The 24117-nt window shown below is 42.6% G+C and overlaps 1 protein-coding gene and 1 pseudogene across 2 annotated transcripts; one reads left to right on the top strand and one right to left on the bottom strand.

The window, feature by feature from the left end:
* Positions 1 to 12020: 12020 nt before the first annotated feature.
* Positions 12021 to 14613, top strand: LOC311131017 (angiopoietin-related protein 4-like; the record flags this gene model as incomplete). Its single annotated transcript, XM_084163846.1, has 7 exons — positions 12021 to 12134; positions 12166 to 12423; positions 12756 to 12848; positions 12930 to 13020; positions 13647 to 13760; positions 14190 to 14336; positions 14444 to 14613. The coding sequence occupies 7 exons, from the start codon at positions 12021 to 12023 to the stop codon at positions 14611 to 14613; spliced, it is 987 nt and encodes a 328-aa protein (XP_084019972.1).
* A 1414-nt stretch (positions 14614 to 16027) lies between these two features.
* On the bottom strand, positions 16028 to 21735 carry LOC311131016 (dipeptidyl peptidase 9-like; annotated as a pseudogene). Its single transcript has 14 exons — positions 21718 to 21735; positions 21429 to 21602; positions 20956 to 21078; positions 20621 to 20746; positions 20211 to 20356; positions 19971 to 20015; positions 19691 to 19780; positions 18785 to 18854; positions 18251 to 18424; positions 17985 to 18134; positions 17564 to 17704; positions 17082 to 17224; positions 16473 to 16584; positions 16028 to 16123 (listed from the first exon to the last, which is right to left on the bottom strand). The product of its transcript is annotated as a dipeptidyl peptidase 9-like (transcript).
* Positions 21736 to 24117: the final 2382 nt, after the last annotated feature.

Here is a 24117-nt window from a genome sequence, read left to right as displayed (position 1 = left end):
ACCCTAATTGCTCTGGTTAAGAGCATGTAATGTGCACGGGTTTGCTACACGCTATTCACAGTGTGCTAGCCAGGGCACCAAAACATGAGAGAAGTTGAGCCTTGCTCCTAATTGTTGTGGAAATTGACCCACTATGCTATTTACTTTATGCATCTACGTCATATAGCTGAGTCTACCTTTAATATGTTGTTCTATGGACTGTGTTTTACTGACACATAAAGTTACAGAGTGGGATCTCTGAGTGTGTTGAACTCCATTCTTCCTATTGCCAGTACAGAACAGCACAGCAGAGTAGAGTATAGGTCAGTACAGTACAGTACTGATCAGTAGTTTAGTAAAGTTCAGTACATAAAAGAGTAGAGTAGAGTAGAGTATAGTAGAGTAGTGTATACATCACTACAGTACAGTAAGGGGAGTGGTAAGAGGGTGAGTGACCATTGGGAACAGTTGTGCTGTTTTCTAACTGACTCAGATTTTCCATGAGGGTGCTATCCTCAACTATGTAAAACTGAAACTGCTTATAATGATACCAGTGTGCGCAATTACTGTATACAAGGTTATTATAGTAAACTAAAAAACAAAATAAAATAATTAACAAACCTGTTTACTATACTGAAACTATTATCTTTGACTCCAAAACTAACTACAATAAATACAAAAACATTATGAATTATGTTGTTTTAGTTTGGAACTCTGTTGGAGAGATGCGACACCATTCTTAAACAAGAAATTCCATCATTTGGTGTTTTGTTGATGGTGGTAGAAAACGCTGTCTCAGGTGCCGCTCCAGAATCTCCCATAAATGTTCAGTTGGGTTGAGACCTGGTGACACACACTGACACACACTGACACACACACACACACACACACACACACACACACACACACACACACACACACACACACTGACACACACTGACACACACACACACACACACACACACGCACACACACACACACACACACACACACACACACACACGGCCGTAACCAGGGTTTGCGTTTTAGTGAGGTCCGACATTGGTCCGGATTTCCCCCTGTCGATTTAATGTCATATTGCTCAATGTTTGAAAATTAGTTGTTTATTATATCTCGATGTGTGCCCGATATTGCCCCTCATCCCTGATTCTCTGCTGGGTGGGCAATTTCAAGTGCGCCTAGTGTCATCTCAATCAAATGATCCATAGCCTAAACTATAGGCATTAGACCTAGGCTATACAAAGAGCATTCTCAGAGAAGAACAGAGCAAAGTTATATTTCTAAGAAAATGTACTTCCTTCCCGAGCTTTTGCACTGATGGGATGCTGTAAATAAAACTAGGCTACACTGCATTACAAACTGCAATGGATAGGCTATCCCAATCATGAGCACAGGCCTGCCCTGCTCTTGCTGATATAAACCCTTTTGTGCTGCCTAACCAATGGATGTGCTGTGTACAGTGACACTTCAGGAGGCGAGTCAAAGGCTTCTTCCAAAAATACTTGTTTATTTGTCAAAAAATAAATCTATATATGTGTGCGTGGACTAGGCCTACTGATGTCCTGTTCAGAGAGGGAGAGTGCCAAGATGAGAAGGAGGACTGGAGGTGAGCTTGCTACTGCTAGAATTGATTTGAATAAAAACAATATGTTTCGTTGCTCATAACGCAGTTATTTATCAGAGTTATTGACCTCACAATAAGCCATATTCAAGTAATTTACATAACTCACATACTATGAAGCGGCAGCCACGGAGATGGACAGCACATGGGTGCTGAATGTAGGCTAATTCGAGAAGGTCAAATTCATTTAAAGTCTTCATTTTAATTTGACTTTAGGCTACTAATAATATAATAAGCCATTTAGCAGACGCTTTTATCCAAAGCGACTTACAGTCATGTGTGCATAAATGTTTACGTATGGGTGGTCCCGGGGATCGAACCCACTACCCTGGCGTTACAAGCGCCATGCTCTACCAATTGAGCTACAGAGGAAGAACTCCCTAGAACTCCCTAGAAAGGCAGGAACCTAGGAAGAAACCTAGAGAGGAACCCGGCTCTGAGGGGTGGAGATTATAAGAGTACATGGCCATTAAGGCCAGATTGTTCTTCAAGATGTTCAAACATTCATAGATGACAAGCAGGGTCAAATAATAATCACAGTGGTTGTAGAGGGTGAAACAGGTCAGTACCTCAGGTGTAAATGTCAGTTGGCTTTTCATAGCCGATCATTCAGCGGTCGAGACAGCAGGTGCGGTAGAGAGAGAGAGTCGAAAACAGCAGGTCCGGGACAAGGTAGCACGTCCGGTGAACAGGTCAGGGTTCCATAGCCACAGGCAGAAGAGTTGAAACTGCAGCAGCAGCACGACCAGGTGGACTGGGGACAGCCAGGAGTCATCAGGCCAAGTAGTCCTGAGGCATGGTCCTAGGGCTCAGGTCCTCCGGGAGGGGAAGGAGAGAGGTTTGTCGCTGACATTCAGAGGCTGCGCTACAACATTCTATAACCGAGGAGACAAACAATTGACTTTGCTTGGGAAGTCGGCTAATGTGTGATTCTGTCACTATCAATTGACGTTCAACATTCAAACAGGCTATTAAACAACATTCTAACTCTAAATCAGAAGGAGCAAGCCAGATAGTTTGTTAATTTAGCCAACAGATGCTCTTATATTCCCATGCCCTAATCACAATCAACACCAATCTATTTTGTAACAACAATATCATGGAATAAAATAGAATAAATTAGAAAATTATAGTTTCCCAAATGAAAAAGTGCATACAGGCCTACCTGATGATATGCGGGTGCTGTGTAAAAAAAATCAGATACTTCAGTTGTAACTGGTTCTGTTGAGTAACATTTTTACAGTTGATAGACAACTTTAGCAATGTTCCAAACAGACTATCCTCTTCTTTAACAATAGCCTGTATAGAAATCACAACATCTCCGGTGCTGCAGCAGGCGCTCATTCATTGTCATGCTCCGTTGTGGTATTAAAAAAGATTCTGCTTGTCTCCAGTCATGTAAAATGACGTAGAATTGCCTGAAATGCATTTATAAAAGGCTATTTTTTCTCAGACCGCAAATAAGATGATAGATTCATGTAGTGATTTTATTATAATGGAGATTTTTACCCCTAAGCCCTGTCTGCAGTGGTCTGCGAATCCACAACCGTATGGCTACTTTGCCTTGTGGTCCTCTGTATTTCAATTGGTAGAGCATGGCGCTTGTAACGCTAGGGTAGTGTGTTCGATCCCCGGGACCACCCATACGTAAAAATGTATGCACACATGACTGTAAGTCGCTTTGGATAAAAGCGTCTGCGAAATGGCATATTTTTATTATTATTAATGCTTTCAAAATGAAGAACCGTTTCTACAACAGTAGATCTAAGGCTCTGGTCTGTCCTAGGAGTTAGGGTAAATGGTAGGCATGTTCTCTGTCACTTTATGTTTTAAAGATTATTTTGGGTTTTGGGGAGGGTCACTTGTTTTTTTTAAGCGTTCAGGGAGGGTCAGGTAAAAATGCATTTTACTGAAGGGTGGGCCATACATTTTTATTTCAGAGAGATCCGATTTTCTCCAGGTATCCCTCATTATAAATAACGTACAGCCCCTTATCACATTATGCTGTAGCTTCATTCACCTCAGTCGATCCACATAGCCTATTAGTTAAACAATTAGACTACATATTAACTCACGTTAACGCAGCACCGGGATTAAAAACTATAATTTCATATGTACAGAGGGATCTGTTAGCAGAAAAAGTTAACAAATGAGTTTGCTTTAAATAAATGTTTCACAGTTTTACAGCTAATTTCCTGCAATTCTACACATTTTGCCATGACTTATGCCATGTTAATATGATATCTGAGTGAGAGTGACTAACAAAATCAACGGAGGCGCCCTGGAGGTCAGGGACCCTGGGCTAATTGAGGTCAGGGACCCTGGGCTAATTGAGTGACAGACAGTGAGTGACATACAGTATAACAAAAGGAAAAGGCCGATACACAACTAAATTTAGTAATTGCACCTTGTGCATTCTACTATTCTAACTCTCAACAGTAAGTTGAGACCAAACTGAGTTTTTTTTCTTCAAATTCCTCATATGTAGTTACTGCCCTACACACACACACACACACACACACACACACACACACACACACACACATCAAACCCCCTATGCTCCTTTGAGACCCCTCTTTCAGTCACTGAGATCTCTTCTTCTAGCCATGGTCAACTGGGCATTTTTATACATGACCCTAAGCATGATGGGATGACAATGACCAAAAGCGCCCAAATCCGGTGTCACTATGTCAAACAGTTTTGTTACATTTAAGTCTTCTGTGATGTATACTGCTAAAAAAAATAAAGGGAACACTTAAACAACACATCCTAGATCTGAATGAATGAAATTATCTTATTAAATACTTTTTTCTTTACATAGTTGAATGTGCTGACAACAAAATCACACAAAAATTATCAATGGAAATCAAATGTATCAACCCATGGAGGTCTGGATTTGGAGTCACCCTCAAAATTAAAGTGGAAAACCACACTACAGGCTGATCCAACTTTGATGTAATGTCCTTAAAACAAGTCAAAATGAGGCTCAGTAGTGTGTGTGGCCTCCACGTGCCTGTATGACCTCCCTACAACGCCTGGGCATGCTCCTGATGAGGTGGCGGATGGTCTCCTGAGGGATCTCCTCCCAGACCTGGACTAAAGCATCCGCCAACTCCTGGACAGTCTGTGGTGCAACGTGGCGTTGGTGGATGGAGCGAGACATGATGTCCCAGATGTGCTCAATTGGATTCAGGTCTGGGGAACGGGCGGGCCAGTCCATGGCATCAATGCCTTCCTCTTGCAGGAACTGCTGACACACTCCAGCCACAAGAGGTCTAGCATTGTCTTGCATTAGGAGGAACCCAGGGCCAACCGCACCAGCATATGGTCTCACAAGGGGTCTGAGGATCTCATCTCGGTACCTAATGGCAGTCAGGCTACCTCTGGCGAGCACATGGAGGGCTGTGCGGCCCCCCAAAGAAATGCCACCCCACACCATGACTGACCCACCGCCAAACCGGTCATGCTGGAGGATGTTGCAGGCAGCAGATCGTTCTCCACGGCGTCTCCAGACTCTGTCACGTCTGTCACATGTGCTCAGTGTGAACCTGCTTTCATCTGTGAAGAGCACAGGGCGCCAGTGGCGAATTTGCCAATCTTGGTGTTCTCTGGCAAATGCCAAACGTCCTGCACGGTGTTGGGCTGTAAGCACAACCCCCACCTGTGGACGTCGGGCCCTCATACCACCCTCATGGAGTCTGTTTCTGACCGTTTGAGCAGACACATGCACATTTGTGGCTTGCTGGTGGTCATTTTGCAGGGCTCTGGCAGTGCTCCTCCTGCTCCTCCTTGTACAAAGGCAGAGGTAGCGGTCCTGCTGCTGGGTTGTTGCCCTCCTACGGCCTCCTCCACGTCTCCTGATATACTGGCCTGTCTCCTGGTAGCGCCTCCATGCTCTGGACACTACGCTGACAGACACAGCAAACCTTCTTGCCACAGCTCGCGTTGATGTGCCATCCTGGGTGAGCTGCACTACCTGAGCCACTTGTGTGGGTTGTAGACTCCGTCTCATGCTACCACTAGAGTGAAAGCACCGCCAGCATTCAAAAGTGACCAAAACATCAGCCAGGAAGCATAGGAACTGAGAAGTGGTCTGTGGTCACCACCTGCAGAACCACTTCTTTATTGCGGGTGTCTTGCTAATTGCCTATAATTTCCACCTGTTGTCTATTCCATTTGCACAACAGCATGTGAAATTTATTGTCAATCAGTGTTGCTTCCTAAGTGGACAGTTTGATTTCACAGAAGTGTGATTGACTTGGAGTTACATTGTGTTGTTTAAGTGTTCCCTTTATTTTTTTGAGCAGTGTATATAAAGTGTAATATTGGGATGCAAACTCAAAATTGAATAAATGTCAACTCTATATCTGACATGGTTAAGGTGTCTTCTTTTTTAAGCCGATAGCCATGTGTGTGAGGTGTATACATTTGTTTCAAAGTAGATTTGTTTAAGACTACCAAGAATCACTCTGTGTGACCCTGATTTAGCCCACTGCAGTAAAAGGTTAATTGCTTTACTAACTCAGGATCGACACCTGTGTGGAAGCACCTGCTTTCAATATGTTTTGTATCCATAATTTACTCAAGTGTTCCCTTGATTTTGTCAGTTGCCCGTATACAGTGCCTTCAGAAAGTAATCACACCCCTTGACGTTTTACAAAGTGGGATTCAAATTGATTTAATTGTCATTTTTAATCAACAATCTACGCAAAATACTCTGTAATGTCAAAGTTGAAGAAAAATTTGAACATTTGTAAAAATATGTATATATAATAAAGGTAAAACAGGAATATGCCTTGATTAGATAAGTATTCAACCCCATGATCAGCAACCAACTTGACAGAGCTTGAAGAGTTGTACAACTTGACAGAGCAAATATTGTACAATCCAGGTGTGAAAAGTTCTCAGAGATTTACCCCAAAAGACTCGCAGCTGTAATCGCTGCCAAAGGTGATTCTAACATGTATTGACTCAGGGGGTTGAACACTTATCTAATCGAGATACAGTATATTTGTTTTACTTTTCATTGATCTTTAATAAATGTTAGTATTTTGCACAGACAATTTAAGCAATTTTAATCCCAATTTGTAACACAACTAAATGTGGAAAAAGTGAACGGGTGTGAATACTTTCTGAAGGCACTGTATGTCCAGTCCATTTCACAACTTGTCTCCTTTGGAAATCTCTTTGAGTTCTACATTGAACAAAAATACAAACGCAACATGCAACAATTTCAAAGATTTTACTGAGTTATAGTTCATATAAGGAAATCATTCAATTGAAATAAATTCATTAGGAACCAATCTATAGATATCAAATGACTAGGAATACAGATATGCATCTGTTGGTCAAAGATACCTTAAAAAAAAGGTAGGGGCCGTGGATCAGAAAACCAGTCAGTATCTGGTGTGACCACCATTTGCCTCATGCAGCGCGACACATCTCCTTTGCATAGAGGTGATCATGCTGTTGATTGTGGCCTGTGGAAAATTGTCCCACTCCTCTTCAATGGCTGTACGAATTTGCTGGATATTGGCGGGAACTGAAACACGCTGTTGCACGCGTCAATCCAGAGCATCCCAAACCTGCTCAATGGGTGACATGTCTGGTGAGTATGCAGGCCATGGAAGAACTGGGATGTTTTCAGTTTCCTGGAATTGTGTACAGATCTTAGCGACATGGGGCTGTGTGCATTATCATGCTGAAACATGAGGTCATGGCAGCGGATGAATGGCACGACAATGGGCCTCAGGATCTCGTCACGGTGTCTCTGTGCATTCAAATTGCCATTGATAAAATGCAATTGTGTTCGTTGTCCATAGCTTATGCCTGCCCATACCATAAACCCACCGCCACAATGGGGTACTCTATTCACAATGTTGACATCAGCAAACTGCTTGCCCACACAACGCCATACTGCTATCTGCCCGGTACAGTTGAAATCGGGATTAATCTGTGAAGAGCACAATTCTCCAACATGCCAGTGGTCATTGAAGGGGAGCATTTGTCCACTGAAGTCGTTTACGACCCCGAACTGCAGTCAGGTCAAGACCCTGGTGAGGACGACGAGCACGTAGATGAGCTTCCCTCAGACGGTTTCTGACAGTTTGTGCAGATTCTTCGGTTGTGCAAACCCATAGTTTCATCAGCTGTCCGGGTGGCTGGTCTCAGACCATACCGCAGGTGAAGAAGACGGATATGGAGGTCCTGGGCTGGCATGGTTAGACGAGGTCGGAGGTTGTGAGGCCAGTTGGACGTACTGCAGTCAATTGCACGCTCCCTCACTCTTGAGACATCTGTGGCATTGTGTTGTGTCCCCCCAGCACAAGGTGCACCTGTGTAATGATAATGCTGTTTAATCAGATTATTGATATGCCACACATGTCAGATGTATGGATTATTTTGGCAAAGGTGAAATGCTCACTAACAGGGGTGTGAACAAATTTGTGCACAAAATGTGAGAGAAATAAGCTTTTTGTGCATATGGAGAATTTCTGAGATCTTTTATTTCAGCTCATGAAACATGGGACCAACAGTTTACATGTTGTGTTTATATTTATGTTCAATGTAATTGGGGAAAAGATGAATGAAAAGTAAAATGACAGTTGCATACACATCGCCTGGCCAACCAGACTGAAATAGAGCAGAATCTAGGAAAGTATTTGCATGTCATCCCACAGAAATCCATCAGTTGCAACATCATGGGGAAATTATATATTTGATTAACTGAGCAAGGCTTGAAAACGTGTGTATAGCAAATATTAAGTAATGGTTACAACGTTTGCTCTAGCATGCATTACTTTTATGACGCGTATATTTTAGAAGTATGAAAATTCCAGTTTAATCCAGTATTGAAGTATTTCTTACCACATCCACATTTTATTTGGGGTGTACATTGATTTGTGGAAGTCCATGTATGGTGTAAGTTACCAAGTGACCATGTATCTCATGGCTCATGACATTTTGTCACGTCACAAAATGGATTCTTCATTGAAAAGAGGCAACAGGTCAGTCGATTAGAGTAGATAATCTAGGATACAGTTCATATATAAGGCCTATGGAAAGCAAAAAAAACTTGCAGAATATAGATGCTATACATTTGGAATCTGGGTAAAGGGTATTTTAGCCCCTGCATTGAAAATAACAGCTGTATGGTTCTAGCAGAAATCCCAGTTCTCCCACCACACTCCCTGAAATAATAAAGTGTAGCCATAGGTTTCATGGAATGGCGTATATATAGTAATGGTATATCTACGGTCTTCTATTCTTCAGCTGCATGACAATTTGTGCAACTTTATGTTTTTAAGATAGTGAATGATCCCTTAAAACCAAAACCAAAAATATGAATGTGCATACAGTGGGGGAAAAAAGTATTTAGTCAGCCACCAATTGTGCGAGTTCTCCCACTTAAAAAGATGAGAGAGGCCTGTAATTTTCATCATAGGTACACGTCAACTATGACAGACAAATTGAGAGAAAAAAAATCCAGAAAATCACATTGTAGGATTTTTAATGAATTTATTTGCAAATTATGGTGGAAAATAAGTATTTGGTCACCTACAAACAAGCAAGATTTCTGGCTCTCACAGACCTGTAACTTCTTCTTTAAGAGGCTCCTCTGTCCTCCACTCGTTACCTGTATTAATGGCACCTGTTTGAACTTGTTATCAGTATAAAAGACACCTGTCCACAACCTCAAACAGTCACACTCCAAACTCCACTATGGCCAAGACCAAAGAGCTGTCAAAGGACACCAGAAACAAAACTGTAGACCTGCACCAGGCTGGGAAGACTGAATCTGCAATAGGTAAGCAGCTTGGTTTGAAGAAATCAACTGTGGGAGCAATTATTAGGAAATGGAAGACATACAAGACCACTGATAATCTCCCTCGATCTGGGGCTCCACGCAAGATCTCACCCCGTGGGGTCAAAATGATCACAAGAACGGTGAGCAAAAATCCCAGAACCACACGGGGGGACCTAGTGAATGACCTGCTGGGACCAAAATAACAAAGCCTACCATTAGTAACACACTACGCCGCCAGGGACTCAAATCCTGCAGTGCCAGACGTGTCCCCCTGCTTAAGCCAGTACATGTCCAGGCCCGTCTGAAGTTTGCTACAGTGCATTTGGATGATCCAGAAGAGGATTGGGAGAATGTCATATGGTCAGATGAAACCAAAATAGAACTTTTTGGTAAAAACTCAACTCGTCGTGTTTGGAGGACAAAGAATGCTGAGTTGCATCCAAAGAACACCATACCTACTGTGAAGCATGGGGGTGGAAACATCATGCTTTGGGGCTGTTTTTCTGCAAAGGGACCAGAACGACTGATCCGTGTAAAGGAAAGAATTAATGGGGCCATGTATCGTGAGATTTTGAGTGAAAACCTCCTTCCATCAGCAAGGGCATTGAAGATGAAACGTGGCTGGGTCTTTCAGCATGACAATGATCCCAAACACACCGCCCGGGCAACGAAGGAGTGGCTTCGTAAGAAGCATTTCAAGGTCCTGGAGTGGCCTAGCCAGTCTCCAGATCTCAACCCCATAGAAAATATTTGGAGGGAGTTGAAAGTCCGTGTTGCCCAGCGACAGCCCCAAAACATCACTGCTCTAGAGGAGATCTGCATGGAGGAATGAGCCAAAATACCAGCAACAGTGTGTGAAAACCTTGTGAAGACTTACAGAAAACGTTTGACCTGTGTCATTGCCAACAAAGGGTATATAACAAAGTATTGAGAAACTTTTGTTATTGACCAAATACTTATTTTCCACCATAATTTGCAAATAAATTCATAAAAAATCCTACAATGTGATTTTCTGGATTTCTTTTCTCATTTTGTCTGTCATAGTTGACATGTACCTATGATGAAAATTACAGGCCTCTCTCATCTTTTTAAGTGGGAGAATTGGTGGCTGACTAAATACTTTTTTCCCCCCACTGTATATCAAAAATCTAATCCATCCTACAGCCATTATGCCCAAGGGTACACGCAAATACACTTCAAAACCTGTTATTGTGGGCTTAGCCATCGGAGCTAACCAGTCGTACAGTACTCCAGCTGTGGATGTCTGATCAGTATTTTCTGCCTCAAGAAGCTGATGCAAGACTTCTGGCACATGATATCATCTTCACCTTTCACACACTAAGCTGCAAATGAAAAACAATAACAATAGTTATTATTACTCTGGTAGAAATGTTGTAACTACCTTACCTAGTTTGGATTACTTCTTTGCAAAAAACAGGGTGATCAAATTAAGATCCTACAACTGTACAACCGAAGATGCTGTCAAATTACCTGCTGCCATTCACTGACATATGGAACTTTTAAGCATAATAGGCCATTGCCATGAGCAACTACATAAATATATATTTCAATATGTTTAAAACCATTTCATTACAGTATTTTGAGTAAAATTCTTAGTCAAAAGTACCATTGATGGAACAGAACACCATAAAACTATAGATTTGATCCTCTCATATTTTTGACATACTAGGCTTATCAAAACAAATCCATGTGTGTTTAATGCGTGTCAAAGGCTGTCACCACTTGTTTTGGAAAATGCATCTTCCTCAAAATACCACAATTGTCTGAGCTTGAACTTTACCCTGCTTCTCACACTGCCACTGCTTGTACCACCATTTTACAGGATTCCATGCCATAGAATGATGATCATGACTGACCTGCTAGCTAGACACTTGAGTGCACCAGAATAAGATGATATGTCTAATAGGATAAGCGATATCTATGTCAAGCAACACTGCTATAAGTTTGACAGTAACTTCCTTTAGAGATTAAACAATAATTACTGAGGTAAAAAACAAACTTCTTTAAATTACAATCAATGTATCTTTACTTCTTTCCTAAAATACTTTCAGCAATCAAAAATGGTTGAATATTTATCAGACCAATGGCCCTGAGCTTGGAAGGTTGGGAGTTTGATCCCTGGTGGAGTCATACCAAAGACTGTAAAAATGGGACCCGATGCGTCTCTGCTTGGCACTCGGCATTAGGAGATAGATTGGGGGTAAGGTCCTGAGACAGAATAGTGTCCTGTCTCGGGGGGGTGTACTTGTACATCTATGTTTTCTGTTTCAAAGTTTCACAGACAGCTCATTGCTCATCAAGTTCCAAGTCCCCTAAAACAATGTGACTAAAGTAACAATGGAGATAATTCAATTTTACTTGCCACATCCCCACTACCCGAGGAGCAGCCAATCAAGCCTAGTCTCAGCAGCATGGGAACAACAGGATATATAAACCTCTGAGGCTATACAGCAGAAGAAAGAACAAGACTTCACCAGCTGACCCAAGACCAACATTGGTGCTTATACTTCAAGAAGGCCAAAGACACTAGTCAAAACAAAGATGAAGCCAACACTGACATTGCTAATGTTGTTAGTGGCTGTCTTGGTCCATATGGGGACCAGTTTCTCATTTGAGAGAGACAGGGCTCAGTACGCCTCCTGGGATGACGTGAACGTGGTGGCCCACGGGCTTCTCCAGCGGGGCCACGGCCTCAAAGAACATGTGGTGAAAATCAAGAGAAAACATCTCCGCCAAGCTGAAAGCCTTCAATGGCGCAGTGGCCATGCTGGGCAGGCAGACCAAGAGCCTGCAGGAGGATAGGGAGGCACTGAACACCAGAGCCCAGGAGATGGTGCAGATAGAGAGCCAAGTGGTGAACATGTCTGCTGAGGTGCAGGCGCAGGATCCACACCAGGATGAACAGGCTAGAGTAGAGGGTGGATGGAATGCTGCAAGGATGGGGGTGAAGCTGAACAACAGCAGTAACAACCGCAGTGATGCCAACTTCATCCAGGTAGAGAACAATCTGCCACTTCTTCATAATGTACTGTGGGTGTTTTCTAAAATATTATCAAGGAGTATTTATTGTATTACTTATTGAATATGATTAATACAATGATGAATAAATTAATAAAATGAAAATTAGAGGTCAAAAATGTAAAGTCAACTGCTGACTCACATTGTGATGATGGTCAGTAAAGTCAAGCCCTGTATTCAAATAATGGGCAAGCTTCAATATACTGCAATTATGGTACATCCATTTCCCACATTATCAATCTCATCAGAAGTTAAGACATTGTGAATACAACAAAAAACAGATCTCATTTGTGTCACTTTTGTCCTCAGCGTAAACGGATAGATGACCTAGTGGAGAGAGTAATGCAACAGCAGGACAAACTGGAGAAACAAAACATGCACCTACATGCACTCCAGGGCAAGGTATGTACTGTACAACACCCCCTATTGTGTGTGTGTGTGTGTGTACATTATCTGATAGGTCATGTTTGTCTATTCCCTCAGTTTAAACAGAGGAGAGAGGAGTCGGTTGTCAGACGGGGACATGAGGAAAAAGCACTGAAGGATGACACTAAAGGAGTCGCTTCTCTAACTGGTAACTCATACATCCTAATAGAATATGGACATTGAATTAGTCAATTTTGTTGAATTTCCAATCTCCAATTCACTTCCATTCACACTACCTATTCTTCAAAAACACACAACCTTTTGATTTTGTTGGGCCTCGCATGGTAGCACACATGGACTTGTAGGACAGGATGGACACACATCTCGGTTTCAGATAATGGTCCACAAGATAGATAATATAATTGTCTTGAAAGGGGTCATTCACTTTGCACATTTCAGCAAGAATTGGCGATCAGTACACATTTACAAACATTCCAAGTGTTTCTGTATGTGCTACTGATATTCAGATATTACTTACAGTCCCAGATTGTATTGAAGAAAAATACATTTCCTTTTGCTCTGTGGCATCCCTGCTGGTAGTACGACCTGTAAGTAGTCCAAAGATCAAGGCTCTTAAGGACAAGGAGTTTTGCCTTTCCTGTGTACTCATTGATAAGCAGTTGCCCTAGATCAGTATACAAGTTGCCAGTGAATACGTTTACTCAATGTGAATGGGTGATTTGTTACTAGATCTCAAAGCCCAGGGAGATGAATGACGTCTGTCTAATTTGATGAATGGTTACTGATGAACGTGTATCATTTTTGTTGTTTCAGAGTTGGCCACGGACTGCCATGAGTTGTTCCTAAAAGGGGAGAGAGACAATGGAATGTACACACTCCAGCCTCGCAACTCTCAGCCCTTGGACGTCTTCTTTAAAGTGACTGCTGGTGAGTGAAAGATAAACTAATTTACATTTTAGTCATTTAGCAGATGCTCTTTTCCAGAGTGACTTACAGTTAGTGAGTGCATATATTTTTTTCATATTGGCCCCCCGTGGGAAACGAACCCACAACCTTGGTGTTGCAAGCGCCATGCTCTACCAACTGAGCTACAGGGGACTAATGTCCTTGTTCTTGGTTGCTCTAAACTTCTAAATCGCCATCGGTGGGAATTTGCCCTGATGGATATAGGCTTCTCCAAGAACAGTTGCTTTTCACAGGATGGCTGTGGAACGATTGGAACATTCCTTGGCTAATTCCCTGTCTGGAGAAAATCCACACTCTGAGAAAACAGGAAGAGCACACTGATGTTGGAGCGGTTCGATTGGAGGGGAGAGGCTCAGTCTGTGCAGTACCCATTCCGATTGGGTGGAGAAGAGAGTAACCACGCCCTCTACCTGCCCAAGAGTTCATCTGATGGCCTGGACAGTGGCTTGACCACCGGGCCCTCCGGTCTGCCCTTCTCCACTACTGACAGAGAAAACAACCTGCACGCCGATGTCAACTGTGCCAAGCAACTCTCAGGTACGTCAGTGTATCATTCACATTTTCCTTGAACTTGTCCTCACTGAAGTTCTTGAATCTTCTCATCTAAAAGAATGAACTCTAACAAGTGTCTTGTTTCCCCATAGGTGGCTGGTGGTTCAGCAACTGCAGCCAATCCAACCTGAATGGCAAGTACCCTAGAAAAACCCACCTCCTTCAAAGGCTACAGCCAAGGAAGCCACTGATCATTTGGAAGAGCAATCATACCCTGAGGACCACTGTATTGAAGATTATCCCAGCTACAGTCAAGTCATAGGTGGATCAAGGTTCATTAGACCTTCAGTATAAGAATATTACTTTTTTTTTCTTCACAATATTGTACAAACAATATTGAGCTTGTGAGGTTAAATGAATAACTTAATTTGCCAAAGTCAATAATTCTGCTAGCAGAATTATCATAAATATTGTTATTCATATTAACCTTTGCCTTTTGTGTAGCAAGCCTGCAAGAACATCCCTTTAATTTATTATTATTATTATAATTTAGGATTAATATAATATCTCAGTAGCACTATTTCAGTCAAACTGACTGATGCGTTACAGCACTTACACCCTTTGAAAGGGTCCAACTGTTGTATGTATAATACAAACTAAATATCTTAAATAAATATCAGTATAGTTGTATTTGCAATGGTTGATTGTTTGGGTGAAATTGGGCCTTAGCAAGTCCTTAGAAAATCTATTTAGACTTATTTTGTCTGTATGCTGCAGGTTCATACAGTTGTACTCTGTGGTTGCACTGAAAAGGGCATAATACAGTATCATAAACAAAACATACAGCTCCCCCTAGTGAAATAACTGATAATACACAACTACACAGTTTATTAGGTACACCCATCTAGTACCGGGCCCCCTTAGCCTCCAGAACAGCCTGAATTCATCGGGCATGGATTCTACAAGTCGGAAACGTTCCACAGGGATGTTGGTCCATGCTGACACGATGGCATCACACAGCAGTTGCTGCCGATTGGACTGCAGTACACCACAGCCACCAGCCTGTACCGTCAACACCAGGTAGGATGGGTCCATCACGTTTTCGCCAAACTCTGCCATCAACATGACACAACAGTAACCGGGATTCATCGGACCAGGCAATGTTTTTCCACTAAATTCTCCAGTGTTGGTGATCGCATTCCCAATGGAGTCGCTTTTTCTTGTTTTTAGCTGTTAGGAGTAGAACCCGGTGTGGTTGTCTGCTGCAATAGCCCATCCGTGACAAGGATCGACCAGTTGTGCGTTCCGAGATGCCTTCTGCACACCACTGTTGTACTGCACTGTTATTTGTCTGTTTGTGGCCCGCCTATTATCTTGCATGATTTTTGCCATTCTCCTTCAACCTCTCATCAACGAGCTGTTTTCACCCACAGGACTGCCACTGACTGGATGTTTTTTGTTTGTCGCACCATTCTCGGTAAACCCTAGACACGGTCGTGTTTGAAAAGCCCAGGAGGGCGGCCGTTTCTGAGATACTGGATCTGGCGATCATTCCACGCTCAAAGTCACTTAGGTCACAAAGTTGCTGCAGGCTGTTTAAAAAAATAAAAAAAGAGTGGGGGGGTCGGATGGTGGTGGGGCACATAGTGTGTGTGGAGGGGAATGGTGACATTGGGCAATAGGGGGGAGGAGGGGGAGTGGAGAGGGTGGCTCGGTCCATTCAACTGCAGCCCTCATCAGAGGTACTGCTTGAGGAGGAAGTGCAGCAGCATAATCTCATAGTGCTCTCCAGACTCTGGGCAGCGGATGCTGTGTCTCTCGTTGGGGTAGATCTGAAGAGATGGAGACAAAGGATCAGATATGGAGAAAAGAGAAAGCCCCGGCAAGGAAGCACCGATCTTCCTCATTTCAAAGATTATTTTTATATGCTCTGAAAAGATTCCTTAGAAAAAGAAATGAATCATACTCGTTTCTTCTTCGTAGCGTTTGTTTTCACCAACATTTCAGCTAAAGCCTGGGAAAAGGTTGCACCGCACATGCTCAATTCTCTCATCATCGCTCTTCAATTTCTACCCTGAAGACAAGCCTTACACGTAAATAAACAGAATAATAATAATGTGTGTTGTGTCCCATCTTACATGGACTTGTACATGTAAACAACTAAACCCAATGCCCTTCTACCTGTAGCTGATGAGGCTTCCCCGTGTGAATCAGTTGAGAAACCAGGAAGTTGGTGTGGAAAAAGTGCACATTTTTGTCAAGGAATCTGTGTATAATAAGTAACTGGTTAGGCCTGGGTAGGATTTTTTTTAATTAAAAGATTAAAGGAAAAGTATTTCCCCTCACATCGAATATTAGCCTGGTCCCTGATCCGTTTGTGCTGTATAGCCAACTCATTTTACATTTTAGTCATTTAGCAGACACTCTTATCCAGTGAGTGCATACATTTTTTTTTTTTTTCCCATACTGGCCCCCCGTGGGAATCGAACCCACAACCCTGGCGTTGCATGTGCCATGCTCTACCAACTGCGCTACACGGGGCCCATAACTCCTATGGTTGTCGTCATTAGAGTTGGTTATACAGCACAAACAAATCTAGGACTAGGCTCATTGAAACATGCATTCCAAGCAAGTCTATCCCATCAGGACTATACCAAAACAAGGGAAGAACAGTGCTGCAGGACAGTGCTACACAGATGCACTTTGGAGAGTGCTTACTGCTGCTTTTACTTATTGCCTGTGAAGCACCCTGAGATTGACAGTAAATTGTAATGAACGATGACGACTCACTCGCTAGGCAGCTTGTCTATGTGCAGGGTGGCGGAGCCAACCTCGTAGCCCTGCTGGTTGTTCTCAGGCAGGTCCATGTAGCGCTCTGTGTAGCCTGTGTCGTAAGCCATCCACACAGTCACAGGGGCTCCCGCTATGGCCACCTGGACCAAACAAGGACAGCACAAATCAAGCAGGCTTAAATCACGAGATTGTGATTCTACAATGTTAACTGATTAAGAGTGAAGAGTAACCATAGGTACAACCAGTTAAGATCTTGTAGTGTTAAATTCCATTTTAGAGTCAATATTTTGGGCTTGTTGATTTAACCAGGGCTGGGCCACATTACTACCCCTTCATGGTTCAAGACCATAGAACTGCACAGCCTGCCGTCACAATATTATAATTTTTTTACACAGAGTGCATGTGATGTGAAATTGTGACCTAGTCCAAAGAGTAGTCCCCTAATGTTCTTCAGTGGAGACTTTGAACTTTCACCTCACCTTGAAGATGTTGGGCCTGTGGACGAGGCTCATGAGGGAGAGGAAGCCACCGTAGGACCAGCCATGGATGGCCACGCGACTCAGGTCCACAAACTTGTATGCCACGTACTGCAGCCCCTCCACCTGGTCCTCAATCTCCACCTGGCCATGAGACCCACAGAAAGGGGGAAAGGAATGTCAAGGCTGGCATGGACTGGGTTGTGTTCAGAAGGCACAAAACAGAAGAAAATGTTGTTGAAACGCAGTGAAATGGGGACGTACTATCTGGGCTTGTCCAATAAGAACGCCCTTTTTGATGTTGTGCCTTCCTGAACACAACCCTGGTAATACAGACTGATAAACTGGCAATACAGAAATCACATATTTTGTCAATACCTACAACAATGGTGTAGGGTTAGTAGAGATGTGAAGTTGTGCTACTGTTTGCCATTTTGTTTTTCAGAGCCCCCTCGAACTTGAGGCCTCTGACAGGAGCCTCTCCCGTCGATGACCACGACAGCGTAGCCTAGTGACGCTAGCGTATTCAGCCTCAAGTACGTCACTCCTTTGTACGAGTTATTTACTAACTGGACTACAAACAAAACACCCACTCAACATTAAAAACATACATAAGAAAACCTTTAACATCATCTTTATTTTTCTTATTTTGGGGTTGAAATCTCAACTATCACAAACAGACTACATTACAGGATAAAAACATTTTAATTGAACAAACCTGGGGGCCTGCATACACAAAGAGGATGGTGGGGTGCTTTCTGCCAGGTACCAAGGTGTGTGGTTTGTACAACATGCTGTATAGCTGGAACCCTGACTTCCCTGGGAAATTAAAGATCTCTGGTGGAATGTAATCTCCTGGGCACCCTGAGAAAAAAACAACATCAATATGATGTCAAATGCATATCACTGTTCATGTTGCTGTTCTTGGGGCAGTTACTAGAGCAGAAGGGGCAGATAGTTTTTATGTTGTTGCTCTTAGGCAGTTAGTATAGCAACGGCAGATACTATTGATGTTATAGATGTTGCTGCCCTTGGGGGAGTGACTCATTCAAAAACTATGAAGAAGCAACATTGAATTTGCAGTACCATTCCATAGTCTCAATTTGTGAGGTAAGTGTGTCCTTATTCATGTTAACATATGGTGCATTGATACATTCATGTTTTTGTAGTGAGGGTGAAAAGCCAGTAGAAAAGTGAACACCGGAGAGTCCCCTACTCACTCACCTGTGGCCTTCATCATGCTAGCCCAGAACTCAGGCGCTCTGTGCAGAGGGTCGCTCTCTGGGCCTATTAGCTTGTAGAAATGGCCTTAGCACAGACCTCAAGACAACTGTTGCCCACCAGGAGCGGGTAACATTCCATTTCAGCCCTGCTGGTAGCACAATCGTGGGAGGACTAGTCCAGATTGCTGGTTAGTGTGGGATGGAATGGAACTTTAGATGGTGTGATGGGTGAGTTGAAGGAGTCAGGCGCAGGAGGGTAAATCACAGAATAACAGGAATTATTCTGGAAAACAGAGTTACGCAGTAATGCGTCAAAACAGTCCAGTACGCAAAACAGGCGCACTGGAATTAACAAGGCACACGGGGAAAATAACCCGGCGATACAAAATACAAGGAGCTCCACCGAGCTTCACTATCCTCACAATAAACAATCACACACAAAGACGAGGGAGCAGAGGGAACGCTTATACAGGTACTGATGAGGGGATATGAACCAGGTGTGTGTAATGAACAAGATAAAACCAATGGAATGATGAAATGAGGAGCGGCAGTGGCTAGAAGGCCGGTGACGACGAACGCCGAAGCCTGCCCGAACAAGGACAGGTGGCAGCTTCGGAGGGAGTCGTGACAGATGGTGTTGGCCTAAGTAATATGATCAGGCTATCATTGTAAATATGCATTTATTCTTAACTCAGCTGGTTAAATAAAGCTACAATAAAATATAATACATCCATTTGCTGAAACCACAAGGCTTGGTGCCTTTTTCACCTTTACAAGGACTTTACTCAATGGTTTATAAAATAGGAATAATTACACCTTTACATCACAGATATAATTCGTTCCATGGCATAGATAGGTTTGGTTAGTTGTGTCTGTTCCAGTCTTTAGAATTAACGAATTTTCCGACTTTTGTCCAGCAGGGGCGGGCAATGTACTCGACCCCGGGGAACAGGGTGGTGAATGGCAGGACCAGCTCCTTGTCCTGGGTGCTCATAATCTGATGAATAACAAGGACTCATGAAAATACACAGGCAGATAGGCATTGAGTGACATACAAAATACATAGAAGACCAAAAATATAGGAACAGAAAGCGACATACAGAATATACAGGTAGACATACAGAATATGAATAGACAGACATACCAACACAGTTCAAAACCATGACAATTTATGAAGATGCGCTTACTCTGCCAAGATGGTCGGTTCTGATTTCGGCCAGTTTGAGCAGGGCGACACAAGGTACCCATATTAGATATCACGTCTTATGTGGGACTACTGTCCAATAGCTCAAGTTACTCAAATGTATATTGACGTATAAAATCCTACTCTGCCTAGCCACAATATCTTCCACATGAAAATGTAGATAGTAGCTAATACAGTTCAAGAAAAAGTTATGAATCAGTACCAAAAAAAAGGCAATTTGGGGTGGGGGTGAGAGCGGACCTATGCGGGGGTATCTGTAAACGTCAGCCTTGCGCTCCTCCAGGGCTGGGGAGGGAACGTGAATTAACTCCACCTCTGACTCATCCACCTGCTCATACAGTAACTGGAGGGTCTTCCCCCCATCTGGGTCTGAAAGAGAACGAGACAAACCTATTGAGTTGGCCGTTTTATTCAACAGCAAATATGTGCCGAAAGCCAATGTGCTTTGTGTTACAGTGGATTGTAGAATAACCCAGTGGACTTGGCCTTCAATAATCCAGTAAAATTGTGAACTGTTTTTTTATTTTTATGTATCAAAATCAAAGATCCTGTTCAATCAAAAGATGTATCTCTGGTAGAGGGAAACAACGTAGCATAAGAAACATCACAAAAACAGTACATAAAGATAGTCACCTTCAGGAGCAGCTGGCGGCCACCAGTAGCCCGTGAAGCGGTAAAACTCCTCCTGGATCACAAAGGTGGCAACGCCTGCAGACTTAGGGTCCTCCTTCATATTATACTTTTTAAAGAACACTCTTGCTAGTATATTCAGCATTATATGATGAAAATGTAATGCAAACAAAATGCAGGCCTGTGTGTATCCTCGGTATTAACACAAAAGAGCACCCTTTCAGATAAATTGAAGACCTTTCATTAAACAGAAATCAATCAAATTGAGAAATAACCAAACTCTGAAAGTGAATTAGCATCAGTCTCAAAATAGTTTTTTGTTTTAGTAGCGTGCCAACCTTTCTGGCAGTAGGTGAGTCTCCTCTCCTCCCCTGTCTCAATGCTGACCACCCACAGGTCATTGTTGTTGATGTGCCTGAGCATTGGGTCTTAATCTCTACAGGCTTCATGGGGGACACCTGCTAACCACCACACAGACTTTCAGGGATGAAGACCATGCTACAGTTAGGTTTGTTAGCAGAGTATTTTCTATCACAAACACTTGTGGGTGAGCACTTAGTACACTTCTTCACTTTAGAAATGTTCAGGGCACTTTGTACAGTTCTTTCCTTAAACAATGTACAAAGTGCTCTGTACACTTCTTAATTTTCACAATGTACAAGTTCCGAATACTGTACATATATTTTAAGGATTTTTTTTTGCATGAACACCTAAAATAACCAAGATGCCAACATAACTGTATTGGTCTAAAAGCAGTATGATCCTAACCTTAACAGGAAGGTCTGGGCTGTATTCTGTAAATTATACACACAATGAAGCCATTATGTCCGCTGTCCCGGCAGTAGAACAGGCTGATGCTGGCCTGGAAGAGGAAAAGGCAGCTCTCGGCATGATAGTCATATGATGTGATCCCAAAGACCCCCAGACGCTTACTCTCTCTCAGCAGCTCCTCCTCCCGGGAGTACACCCCATGATGAGGAGTGGCCTGAGAGGTCAGGGAAGGTAAGTAGCAGACAGTGAGATAGTGAGGCAGCGTTGGCTTACCATGGAGACCAGTGTTTTGGCTTTAGCCAACGTCTGCCAATGATAGTGCTACCTACCTTCCTTTTGTCACTCATGTTTACAGGGGAAGTTCATGATAAAATGTTGTGTTTTTTTGGCATAGTATTGCTGGCTATGTCTTATGCGGAGCATAGACAAACAGAGGCACTCTCAAAATGTGGAAGTACAGTAGTAGGGGAGAGTGGGGTAAGTTGAGCCACCCTTGTTTCTAGGAAACCATACACAAAATGTATCATTTGACCAAATATTTAGGAAGAGGTCATCCTTTCATGGAGTATGTGAAGGAAGAAACCACATGGAAAAAGTGGCAAGCAAGCAATTTGTTCTATACATCAGTTGGGGTCTCTATAAGCTTCAATATGAGGTCCTAAACTTATCATGAAAGTGCATCCTTGAAGCTGTGTGGGCTAATTTAGTCAAAATGTTTGCCATGGTGTAAGTTGAGCCATGGGGTAAATTGAGCCAATGGTAATTTGAGCAAATTGAACTGTTTTCATCCCAGGCGTAATTGCTGGGATATGAGGTTACAACAGGGCCTATGTTAAAAGTATTTTTAAAAGTACAAAGTGTTTGCTAGGTGTTAAGCCTGTGTTAAAAGATGCTTAAAATTATTAAAAGACAGTAAAGCGATTGTGATTGTGTTGAATTGTGTTTGGGAAATAAAAATAGATAGGTTTTAAAAAGGTAGTGGTAATATTTCATTCAGCACAGAAATGTTTAGGCGGCTTAACATACCCTGTGCCGCAGCTCAACTTACCCCATACCGGGTGTAAGATCACTTTTTTTGGACAAGCTATGTTTTCAAAACTGTAATGTTTACATGAATTCTGATTATTTTCAGGGATACACAACATCCTGAAATATATGTATATATCCTACTGCTTATTAAACATTCTTTCAAAAAACTATAGGCCTGTCTCTCAAATATTCTAGTCCAATATGTCTCTGTATGGCAACACTGAACAGGGCAGCAGGTTAGTGGGTTAACAGCTTAGTAATGCAGCTCTGCCTAAACCCCTCATGGTGGTGTTTCAAAGGTGACCGTGGCATGAACTAAACAGTTTTCATGAAAATGTGAATATTTTTACAAAATAACATGCATGATTGGCCATTGAGAGACTGAAACGTAAGCCGAAGGAAGGACCCCAACTCACAACAACCCAGGAGAGCTATAATACCTCAATTTGTAAGTCGCTCTGGATAAGAGCGTCTGCTAAATGGTTGGCTGCGTGTGAACTACAATTCCGACGCTGTGTTTTACCGTTTAGAAACGTTAATAATTATCGCTTGCAAAGGGGTTTTCAAAACATACGCTGATATGTCCCTTATCTATTCATATAAGCGAGAAAAAAAAATTCTAATAAAAAACATACATTTACTGTAGCACTATTGCACAGATCCATACGCAGTGTGTGCTTCCAGTTGACGAACTACACTTCCTCCCCAGTTATGCTTACACACAGGTGTTTGGAGCCCGCTAGACACCTAATTAGCACAGGTGGCCACCTCTGTCTTTTTATTTTTTTATTTTTTTATTTCACCTTTATTTAACCAGGTAAGCCAGTTGAGAACAAGTTCTCATTTACAACTGCGACCTGGCCAAGATAAAGCAAGCAGTGCGATAAAAACAACACAGAGTTACATATGGGGTAAAAAACATAAAGTCAAAAATACAACAGAAAATATAAATACAGTGTGTGCAAATGTAGCAAGTTATGGAGGTAAGGCAATAAATAGGCTATAGTGCAAAATAATTACAATAGTATTAACACTGGAATGCTAGATGTGCAAGAGATTATGTGCAAATAGAGATACTGGGGTGCAAAAGAGCAAAATAAATAAAAATATAGGGATGAGGTAGTTGGGTGGGCTAATTTCAGATGGGCTGTGTACAGGTGCAGTGATCGGTAAGGTGCTCTGACAACTGATGCTTAAAGTTAGTGAGGGAGATAAGAGTCTCCAGCTTCAGAGATTTTTGCAATTCGTTCCAGTCATTGGCAGCAGAGAACTGGAAGGAATGGCGGCCAAAGGAGGTGTTGGCTTTGGGAATGACCAGTGAGATATACCTGCTGGAGCGCAGACTACGGGTGGGTGCTGCTATGGTGACCAATGAGCTAAGATAAGGCGGGGATTTGCCTAGCAGTGATTTATAGATGGCCTGGAGCCAGTGGGTTTGACGACGAACATGTAGTGAGGACCAGCCAACAAGAGCGTACAGGTCACAGTGGTGGGTAGTGTAAGGGGCTTTGGAGACAAAACGGATGGCACTGTGATAGACTACATCCAATTTGCTGAGTAGAGTGTTGGAGGCTATTTTGTAAATGACATCGCCGAAGTCAAGGATCGGTAGGATAGTCAGTTTTACGAGGGCATGTTTGGCAGCATGAGTGAAGGAGGCTTTGTTGCGAAATAGGAAGCCGATTCTAGATTTAACTTTG

This window comes from Coregonus lavaretus (genome assembly GCF_964263955.1).
Source record: "Coregonus lavaretus genome assembly, chromosome: 6".
In the NCBI taxonomy this organism is placed as follows: domain Eukaryota; kingdom Metazoa; phylum Chordata; class Actinopteri; order Salmoniformes; family Salmonidae; genus Coregonus; species Coregonus lavaretus.
Note: the sequence above shows the minus strand (reverse complement) of the source record. Positions and strands in the feature narration are given on the sequence as shown.